Source organism: Astatotilapia calliptera, chromosome 14 (genome assembly GCF_964374335.1).
Source record: "Astatotilapia calliptera chromosome 14, fAstCal68.1, whole genome shotgun sequence".
NCBI classification, from domain to species: domain Eukaryota; kingdom Metazoa; phylum Chordata; class Actinopteri; order Cichliformes; family Cichlidae; genus Astatotilapia; species Astatotilapia calliptera.
In genome coordinates, this window is record NC_137435.1 from 14,747,530 (window position 1) to 14,758,833 (window position 11,304).

An 11,304-nucleotide genomic window follows, 5' to 3' on the forward strand; every position below is an offset into this window, starting at 1 on the left:
TATGTCACCTTCCTTAAACAAACTTGGCATATCAAACCTGCCAAAAAGTTCACAGCCAGATACTGTGTCTGTGCTGAGAACACACAGAAATAGGAGGATACCTCTTTGCATGTTGCACTGCATTGCCATATAGGCATGAGAGCACAGTTCTTATAACAACAGTATTACATGTAGTCAATGTGCTATAATTTCCCTAAGGCCTCAGTGATCTTAGATTGGCAAACTTGGAATAAGGAAATTAATGCTCTACACGTATTGTTAAATGTCAGTAAACTATCTTGTATCGAAAAGTGTCTAAAACTACTTTTGCAATGCACATTAATCATAAAGAAATTTGAAAGGGACTTTAGAAAACTCTTTAGCTAGGTAATGTACAAGTTATCCATAGTCTTTCAGTTTTTCAGTTTTTCACAGACAGGGTAAATACAATTATTGCCCCTATAAGTAGATTAATTTAGCTTTAAATGATGAATTATTCGTTTTGATTTTGCTTTTTAAAAGTTAAATTGCATTACATTTTTGTTTTTGTACACAAAACTATCTATCTATCTATCTATCTATCTATCTATCTATCTATCTACATACATGTATGTGTGTGTGTGTGTGTGTGTGTGTGCGTGTGTGTGTCTATACTGCATGAAAAAAAATCTGTCGTGATTCATTGGCAGCATTATTATTAAATTACAATTTTGTGTAATCTATACCTTTGTGCCCAGAGCGTTCTCACTCCCGAGGCGTAACATGTCAACGTTTTGTCACGTCCCGCGGCGTTCCTGAGGAACGCGAAAGGAGACCTTCGGCGTTCTTATGGTACGCGGCGGGTTATGGCTGGGATCCAGTGCAATGACGCTTCCGCGGTAATAGATGTTCCAGCCCTGTATTCCAGCCCTAAACCTAACCTTATCCCTAGCCCTGACCATAACCTTATTCCTGACCTTAACCAGGACTTTAATGAAGTTAAATAGCGTGTTTCTAAGTGATTTGAAGAAAAAGAGCGAACATGTGTAGATTCAGTCCAGATGGTTCTCATATTTCCTCTTTTTTCCGAGGTCGTCATTTAGGAACGTGGTGGGTAGCCGAAAACGTAACATGGTGACGATTTGTCACCTAGCGTAAAATGTTACGCTTTGGGAGTGAGAACGGGTTGCAGTGCCAATTCCTTGTCTCATAACAGATCTTAAAGGCAGCGATAAACGATTTCAATAGATATATTTAATAATAATAGCAATAGCAACTGGACAGGCAAAACAGAGAAGCAAAAAAGTTCTTTTTTTTTCTTTAGATGGACTTATTCATCATATAATGAATTTTGAGGTTTGATGTGTTGCTTAGTAACATGATCACATGATTTACACATATTTTTAATATAAAGGCTGCTGTAAAATCAGCCAGAACAATCTAGATGTGAGTAACACATACACATATATATACATATATATATATATATATATATATATATATATATGTGTGTGTGTGTGTGTGTGTGTGTGTGTGTGTGTGTGTGTGTGTGTGTGTATAGGGAACTGTGTAATTACATAAAAGATGAACAAATACTAAAGTAGGGGTGGGTTTTTATAATCGATTTATTGATTAAAATCGATTCTGGCTTGGATAACATAAAATCGATTCATTAAAATCCTGAATCAATTTTTTAATATAAATTTATTTTGCCCGAAATGCCAGAATCTCAGGTGAAATCTCACAAAATTTCAACCACCACCAAACAGCTAAGACAGTAAATGAGAGCAGGAACACGGATTCTGCACAAAGACTTAAACACACAGCGTGACCCGCGGATCAGAATCAGTTAGATGTTGCCTTTCTCACGGTCGGGGCTGAAAGCCGACAGTTTGCTGATTCTGATCTGTCGGCGGGTCCGCGCTTTGTGTTCACGCCCTTTATGCGCTGATTCTAAAGCTGTTAGTTTGAATTCTCTCCAAACAATATTGACCGAACCAGCAGCAAAAGAAGATCCAAACTATGCTTCACATAAACATTGTCATGTATTCACTCTTAATTTTACTGTTTTGCTTCGACCACGATGCACAGCTCTCTCTCTCTCTCTCTCTCTCTCTCTCTCTCTCTCTCTCTCTCTCTCTCTCTGTACTTCAAGAACAGTTTCCCGTCTAAAAATCTGTTTTCTTCATTATTCGCTTACTTGTTACGCACAAGACTACCGTTGTTTACAGCGCTGTCGGCCGACGTTTTTTTTTTTTTTTTCGTTTTATATACTTCCATCCATCCATCTTCATCCGCTTTGTCCGGGGCCGGGTCGCAGGGGCAGCAGCCTAAGCAAAGCAAACGAGACCCTTATGGAAAGGACACCGAGGGAACAGTTTACCCTGCCCAGGATAGGGTTACCGGGGCCCCGCCCTGGAGCCAGGCCCGGGGAGGGTGCCCGAGGGCGAGCGTCTGGTGGCCGGGCCTTAGTCCATGGGGTCCGGCCGGGCACAGCCCGAAGAGGAGACATGGGCCCATCCTCCCGCAGGCCCACCACCCGCAGGAGGCGCCATAGGGGTCGGGTGCATTGTGTGCGTTTTATATACTTCCGAAAAGAAAACCTAATTTCTGCCGTTCAATACTGAACAAATTTAAACTTTTTAAAATTATGCAAAATGCAAAATGCTTAGCCCTGTCTCTAATAAAACCGCTGTAACTTCAGATTACAATCATGTGTTGATTAATGGTTTTCTTTCGTTTTTGATGTACTGCAGAATATTTTTATAAAATCCCAGGCCAGGAAAATCACCTTCATGTTGACACAAAGGCATCTGCTGTGATGCTCACACCTTTGATAAAGTCTTGCGTGTGTCAGCTTCCTTTTTATAGATACAAAAATATGTAAATGTACTGATCTGAATTATAATATTTCTGTCAAAATTTCCCAGATTCAAATTGAATAGAATCGAATTAAATTGAATCGTGGATCGAATCGATTCGGGACCTTGTGAATCGGAATTGAATCGATTCTCGAAATCAGTGACGATACCCAGCCCTATACTAAAGAGTCGAATGGGTTGTGGATGGGATCTTTAAATGGGGCAGATTATGTTACAGCTGAGGAGCTGAAAGAGTTAAATCCCATCAAACGTTTAAAACCACTTGAAAAATGGCAAAAACTCATGCAATTTCTTGAAAACAACACTTAAACTGAAACATGTTGTTTTACAGCTTATTAAAAGCTTAGGACCATACCTCCAAAAAAAACCACACCCACCCCCCCAAAACAGAAAGTTCCAAACAAGAACTCAGTAATGAATAACTCCACTGTTATTGTTTTCACTTAATAAAATGTGTTGCAGCATGCTTGATGCAAGCATTTTCATGAGGTGAGTGGGAACATTTCTCCAAGTGGTAAAGACGGCCGCACGGCGGGCATCTATTGTCTGGAACAGTTGTCCATTTTAGAGAACTTCCCTTGCCATCCATCCCCAAAGGGTCTCAAATGGATTTAGATTAGGGGAACACGCAGGATGGTCCTAAAGAGTGATGGTATTCTCCTGGATGAAGTCCCTTGTCCTGCGGGCATTGTGTACTGTAGCGTTGTCCTGTTGAAAAACCCTGTCGTTCCTACACAGACAAGGGCCCTCAGTCATGAGGGATGCTCTCTGCACCATCTGGACATAGACAGTGGCTTTTTGATGCCCCTGCACCTCCTGAAGCTCCATTGTTCCACTGAAGGAAAAATCACCCCAGACCATTATTGTACCGCGACCACTGTGCCGTGTCAAAAACATGTCAGGTGGGATCTGCTTGGCATGCCAGTAATATTGGGAACCATCACGACCATGAAGGTTACATTTTTTCTCATCAGAGAATAAAACTTTCTTCCACCCTTTAAGGTCCCATGTTTGATGCTCTCCTGCAAAGCTCAAATGGTCAGTTCTGTGGCGTTTAAGGACACTAGGCCTTTGAAGACATTTTTTGTTTTTGAAGCCCTTCAGTCTCAGATACCAGCTGATGTTTATGGGGCTCCAATCGGCACCCCTTTTGATCAGGACTGTATAATAACTAAGAATTCAATTGCACAATTTTTATGGATCAATTTACAACAATCCTACAAATTATTCATAGTTCACCATGTGGGCTACTTTATCATGATATCCAGATGACACATTACTAAAGTCACTTCATCCTTTCCAAAAATGGCCCACATTTACAATTTTACATGGACCAGTTGATGGTCACAGTAAATTTTTGAGCAAATAAATAACATAGAGAGAGTTTTTGAGGTTTTCTTTTACTTATATTTCAGTTTCTGCCTAAACCTATTTTGCTGTTCAGAAGCTCAAAGAGCATCCACTTGGGTTTATTTATTTAGGAAAAAAAAGAGGAAGGTGTGTAATTAGGGAAATTTTATTCAACCGCCAACTAGAAGTCGCACAATATTTGCAGCAGGGCTTTAATGAATATTTACTTATACAAAAGTAAATGTAATTTCATTTCATTTCAGGGAAAAACAACCTCTAAAAACAACAACAACAACAACAACAAAAAAAACGCTTTAGCTCCATGGTGTTTAAATTACCACAGTTTTTCACTTTTCAAGGTCACAGACAGGGGATATACAATTATTGATAGTATAAGTGGAGTAATCTTGCTTTAAATTATGATTTATTCTTTTTCCATCTGATTTTTCAAAGTTACATTGCATTACATTTTTAATGTTGTACACAAAAGCCTATTTCTCTCCATCACAAGCTATCTATTTATCTATCTATTTATATACATCCATACATGTGTTTGTGGAGGGGGTGTATGTCTATATTACATGAAAAACAGCACGATAAGATAAGATGAGACTTTATTGATCCGATGGCGGGGAAATTTGTGCGTTATGGTGGGGACTATGAAGAATGCATTGCAATGTCTGAGCTCTCAATCAATCTTTCTTCTCTTTAAAACTGGCCATGATCTAGATGTGTCTAAAATATCCCCAATGTATATATTTAACGAAAGGCCGTATATACAACATATATGTTACATATATTGCTACATTGATAGTGTTACTAAGTTACAGGACATTGAAATACTTATAGCTGTACTAGTGAAATATAGCTTATGTAAATCAAAACATAAATGGCAACATCACTGACCCTTTTTTCACCACTGACCCAGCTGTGGTTCCATTTTTTTTAGAGGTGCTTTTAAATGAAGTAACTTTGCTACTGTTTGTGCTAGAGACAAAATTGAAATGATTTCATTAAAAAAACAAACAAGCTTTTTAATAAAAAACATATATGGTGTTTCGTGTTAGTACAAAGCATACACAAGGTATTGTTGTCCAAACACAGACAACAAAATTAGCTCTGCCTAGATTTTACCATGTGTGCTTTACATTAAAATGACTTGTTAACCACTTATGCTATCAAGTCATCCATCCACTCGCTTCCACTTATCCTTTTCAGGGTCGCGGGGGGTGCTGGAGCCTATCCCAGCTGTCATAGGGTGAGAGGCAAGGTACACCCTGGACAGGGTGTACCTTACATTTACTCCTGCATTCACACCTAGTGGCTATTTAGATTTTCCAATTAACCTATCCCCACAAAGTGCATGTCTTTGGACTGTGGGAGGAAGCCGGTGCACCTGGGGAGAACCCACGGGGAGAACATGCAACTCCACACAGAAACACCCTGTCCTGATGGTAGAATTGAAGGATCATCTTGCTGTGAGGCAACAATGATAAACACAATGCCACCGTGCTCTGAATTATTTTGTAATTTTACACCCAAAATTAGAAGACAACTCCAGGCGGCCTGTAGGATACTTGGTTTATAAAGGTTTAACATAGAACAATATCATGTTTCTTTACTTTATAATTTTTCCCATAACCCATTTCTTGGTATTTTTTTCTGGCTTAAGAAATATTATGTAACACTTGGGTGCAAAAATACAAATTAATAAGCCAAATGCTGAAGACAAAATTGCAAATATTTCCACAGCTACAGTGAACTTTCCAGGAGAGCTGATGTATGCTGGGATGAAGGTAATCCACACAGCACAGAATATCAGCAGGCTGAATGTGATCAATTTGGCTTCATTGAAATTATCAGGAAGTTTTCTTGCCATAAATGCCAGGATCAAACAAATGATTGCAAGGATCCCTATGTATCCCAACACTGCATAAAAAGCAAACTCAGAGCCTGTGTTACATTCCAGAACAATCATCCTATTGCTGTATGTGAACAACGTATGTGGGTAAGGTGGGCTTAAAGTCAGCCACAACACACATGTTATTAGTTGAATCAAAGTGCAGGAGCAAACAATAATTCTTTGTTGTGCGTGACCAAACTGTCCAGTAATTTTATTGCCAGGAAATGTGGCTTTGAAGGCTGTGACAACAACAATGGTTTTTCCCAAGACACAGGAAATGCAAAGGGCAAATGTCACACCAAAAGTGGTGTGGCGCAGCATGCATGTCCAGACTGTTGGCATACCAATGAAAGTGAGAGGACAGAGAAAACACAGAAAAAGAGAAAACAATAAGAAAGAGCTCAGCTCAAAGTTGCTGGCTTTTATCACAGGAGTTTCTCTGTAGTTAATAAAAACCACCATTGTCGCCAAGGAGAGAGAGGCCCCTAACAGGGATACAAGTGTTAGAGCTATTCCCATGGGCTCATGATATTTCAGGAACTCAATAGTTCTAGGAATGCAATCATCTTTTCTCTCATTGGACCAGTATTCCTTTGGACAAGGTGTGCAGTCTGCTGCACCTGTTGATGATAAACAGAAAGGGTGAATAATGAATTGAGAGACCGTGTTAGTCAAAGATTTAACTTCCTTGACAGAAAAAGCAGTGAAATTAATTAGAAATCAAGATGATGCCCTACCACATTAATATTTTAAATATTACTTATTTGTATACACTAAATATGTGATATTATACTGAGTATGCTCGATTTGATAAGACATATACACTTCATATATTGGTCTACTTGTCTACCTGTTGAGTTGGCTATAGTTCCATCAGCACAGGATACACAGTGAAAACAACAAATTGGTTTTCCATTAATCTGAGCTTTTCTGGTACCAGATGGGCAAATATTAGAACACAGTGATGTGGGGACCTGTGGCAAAAGAAATGTTTAAGTATTGTAGCAATGATAAATAAGTGTTGAAATGATCTTACTGCCACAATTCAAATAAAGTTGAGATACTAAAAGTGTACTGCATGGGAAAAAAAGAGACATCAGAATTACTGTTTTTCCTGTCCTCCACACGATCTTCTCCTCCTGGACATTGAGTTTGTAATTGCCGTTTGCAGCAGATGCAAAATGACCAAGTGTCACATGTTGCACTTTTCCATTTATCAACTGCCAGTTAATGATATCATAAGAAGCAGGAGGATCGCCATTCTCATCAAAAAACACCTCATCCCCAAACTGATTTGTGAAATTCACCCTTTGTAAGCTTTTACTGACCTAGAAAGGAAAGGATTATTTATCAGCTTTTTATGAGCTTCTTCTTCAGTCAGAAGAATTGTAATTTTCAATTGCACCATTTCTCACATCCTTGGGCTGAATTTCTGACAGATTCAAACATCGCTTTATTGTTTGTGCTCCAACTGGTTGGCAAAATACCAGCTGATGCAGAGCATGTGCAATAGCATAAACTGCTTTATAGACATTATAGGTCACTCTGAGCTCTGTGATATTGAAGAAAACATGCTCGGAATTCATTAATGTTTCATTGCCTGTACATCTTTTGGTTGTGTCATCAGTACTTGTGCGTGCTCCTGGTAAAACGGGCATGCAACCCACGATAATCTCCCAGAAATCCTTCACGAAAGGTGCATGTGGATCTGTATAAGGACTAATACTTGTAAGAAAGTGTTTGAAATTTGGAATAGCCATCTTCTGCACAACAAATCCGAGGGCGCCACCAAAAGCTGTGTATATTTCAGGTGTGGATGGTCGAGATGCTGTTATCCAGGCCTCACTTGCGATCCACTGAATTCCTGTAATGTTCTGGTTCACAATTTCTTTCATCAAAGGATAAAAGTCACCTTCAGGTACAAAAGCCAAAATTACTTTGACAGTTGACTGTTTTATTATTTCCACAACTTTCAAAAATCTGTCTTTAGTGTATGTACGTAGAATTGTACCCACAAAAGCAATGCAAATCCCAAATTTTTCAACCTCCTGCTTAAAAGCAAGAATTCCATTACGTCCATAATCATTGTCTGACTGTATGGCTCCAATCCACTGCCATCCAAAATGTTTGACCAGTGCGGCCAAAGCTTTTGCCTGGAAATAGTCGCTGGGGATTGTTCTAAAAAATGTAGGATATTTAGTTCTGTCACTCAGACAAGCACACGTTGAGAAGTAGCTGATCTATAAAAGAGAAAAGAACACTGAAACAGTGTGCATGCAACAATACATCATACAATGCCAAAATATCACATATATCACATGGCATAAAACATACAGTTTTATCTCTTTTACTATTTGCACGCAGCATCATAAAACATATAATTGTATCTTATTGTCTAGTTATCTCTTACTATTGGCATATGAAATGGTCCAAGAATTCCAGCCACAGCTATTGACTGAGATGACCCAGATTCTGCTATGAGAGCAGATATAGCTGGAGGGCAATGAGAAGATACATCTACCTCCTCTACTCCACTAGCCAGTGTTAGTGCAGCACGTAAAGCATTTGTTGGAGATGCACAAGAGTTAAGGATCCTATAGCCAAGAGATATGTTTGGAAGCAGAGCAGGATCGTTGTTGATTTCTTCAATGGCAAATATCATTGCCTGTGTCCATCGAAAAACTCTCAGGTCAAACCTAAAGACATTTCAGTGATTGATACAAGTCATAAAGTAACCAAGCTTTTGCTTTACATGTATGTACACTACAATCTCAAGAATTAAAACACAAATAAACATACATGCATGACAAATGAACAAAAATGTTTGTGTTAAATCATACCCTTCACACTGCACTTTAGGCAGCTCCTTATCAAATGTAGAAGTGCTGAGTATTTCTTTGATCAAAATTGGGAAGATTCCTCCGATCATTATGTCACCTTCCTTAAAAAAACTTGGCACATCAAACCTGCCAAACGGTTCACAGCCAGTGTTCATGGTGAGGATACAGAGGAATAAGATGATACCTGTTTTCATGTTTGTGCTCTATTATCATATATGCATGAGAGCACAGTTCTTATAACGACAGTATTAGATATAGTCAGACATTCTCTCATTTCCCAAAGGGCACAGTGATTTCAGATTGGTAAGCTTGAAACAACAAGGAAAATAATTGCTCTACTCATTATATATTTTCAAATGTCAGTAATCTATTTTGTCTGTTGTCAGTAAAAATTCACATTTCTTCTATACAGACTTCCACATATAACCTGTAGATGACCAAGAGTTTGATGTCAAGAGTTTTGTGTTTAGGACTACAGTATACATTTGAGGTTGGTGAGAATAATATATGTTGTGTCTCCTCAAGAAAGTGACAGTCATTTCTTCCACAACAGTTTATTGTGGAAGCTATTGATGTGAAATGCCTGCAAAGCACAGCACTGGCTTTTCAGTAATTAAGATATTAATTGCTGCATAACACTGCATGCATGATTAAACTAATTATGCATATTCATTACTTTAAAAACAGGCCTGCTAAAATTATTATATAGTATCCTGAATTTTTTTAACAAGATGATCATGTTGATGACTGTAGCCACGCATGTCATTCCATTGCAAGAATGTCTGCATTTGTTTATATTCTTGACTGTGTGATACAACACTTTTCATTTCTACACTCTTGTTGTTTGTGTTGGGTGCTGAAAAAACTTTGAAAAAACTCATTTCTAATTTTAATTTTTACAGTACGACACATGGCTGTGTTGTGCGGCCTTACTTGTTCGTTAGATCTACCCTTCTTTAGAAAATTTTGACCACTTTTAGAAACATTTCTCATCACGATACATTAATAGGGATGGGAATTGATTAGAATTTAATGATTCTGATTACATTATTGATATAATTTGTCGGCTGGATTCCTTACCAATTCTCTTATTGATTCTCATTGGCTTTGCTTTGAGACTCAATTAAAAGGGTTTTTAATGACATCCTTCTGGCATGTGATTCTGGTAACCATGTTGTTCTTGTCTTGCTTGACCTAACTGCTGCCTTTGACACCGTAGACCACAATATTCTAATTTCTCGATTACATGATGTAGTGGGTATTGGTGGCACTGCACTTAATTGGTTTAGGTCTTATTTGTCAGATAGAACTTTCTCTGTCAGCCTTCTCGGTTACGAATCGTCTTCTGCTCCTCTGTCATGCGGCGTCCCACAGGGCTCAATTTTAGGACCACTGCTCTTTTCACTGTATCTACTGCCTCTGGGTTCTATCCTTAGAAGGCATGGGATCTCATTTCATTGTTATGCCAATGACTGCCAAATTTATTTGCCACTAAAACACAAGGATGGCATCTCCATAAAACCTCTCTTGACATGTCTAGATGACATTAAAGCTTGGTTGGCTTTAAACTTTTTAAATTTTAATGAAAAGAAAACAGACGTGTTGGTGTCTGGACCCAGTGGTCCCTGTGAGTCCTCCTCTGTTGTTTTAGGATCCCTGGAATTCTATTTTAAATCTGTTGTTACTGACCTTGGTTTTAAGTTGGACAGTGATTTTAAATTGGTGAAGTCCAGAGCAGTGGTGAAGTCCAGTTTTTATCATTTAAGGCGACTGGCAAGAGTAAAATCTTTTCTTTTGAGGCAGCACCTTGAAACACTGATCCATGCTTTTATTTCTTCCCGCCTGGACTACTGTAACTCACTTTATGTGGGGGTCAGTCAGTCATTGCTCTCACGTCTGCAGCTGGTTCAAAATGCAGCTGCACGACTCCTAACAGGAACTCGAAAAAGAGAGCATATAACCCACGTGCTAGCCTCTCTGCACTGGCTGCCTGTGTCTTTTAGAGTCAATTTTAAAATTCTTATGTTTGTTTTTAAATGCCTTCACAGTCTTGCCCCGCCTTACCTCTCTGAGCTTCTTCATCCCCACATACCCTGTCGGTCTCTCAGGTCAGCTGACCAGCTGCTCCTGGAGGTACCGAGATCCAGGAGGAAGCTCAGAGGGGACAGGGCCTTCTCTATTGTGGCTCCAAAATTATGGAATAATTTGCCCATGCATGTTAGAGAGGCCCCTTCACTGTCCACTTTTAAATCACGTCTTAAAACCCACTTTTATTCCTTGGCTTTTAACCTCAGTGAGAGTTAGTTTTCTCTTTTAATTGAAGTAGTTATTTAATTAATGATTTCACTCTTCTTTTATTTGTTTTTTATTT

The 11,304-nt window shown here is 38.8% G+C and overlaps 1 protein-coding gene across 1 annotated transcript; it reads right to left on the minus strand.

The window, feature by feature from the left end:
- Positions 1 to 5,808: 5,808 nt before the first annotated feature.
- On the minus strand, positions 5,809 to 9,022 carry LOC113036481 (extracellular calcium-sensing receptor-like). The gene is made up of 6 exons (XM_026192869.2): positions 8,934 to 9,022; positions 8,504 to 8,789; positions 7,761 to 8,333; positions 7,299 to 7,421; positions 6,944 to 7,067; positions 5,809 to 6,707 (listed from the first exon to the last, which is right to left on the minus strand). Exons 1-6 carry the CDS (start codon positions 9,020 to 9,022, stop codon positions 5,809 to 5,811), a joined length of 2,094 nt encoding a protein of 697 aa, XP_026048654.2.
- Between the last annotated feature and the right edge of the window lie 2,282 nt (positions 9,023 to 11,304).

What these genes read in the sequence shown, in the direction of transcription:
- LOC113036481 (XM_026192869.2), bottom strand. Translation starts at nt 9,022, where the DNA reads ATGATCGGAGGAATCTTCCCAATTTTGATCAAAGAAATACTCAGCACT. An exon ending in GACCATTTCATATGCCAATA is followed by an intron (nt 8,334 to 8,503) that starts GTAAGAGATAAC and finishes TCTCTTTTATAG; the next exon opens with ATCAGCTACTTCTCAACGTG. An exon ending in AGGATTTCTGGGAGATTATC is followed by an intron (nt 7,422 to 7,760) that starts GTGGGTTGCATG and finishes TTTCCTTTCTAG; the next exon opens with GTCAGTAAAAGCTTACAAAG.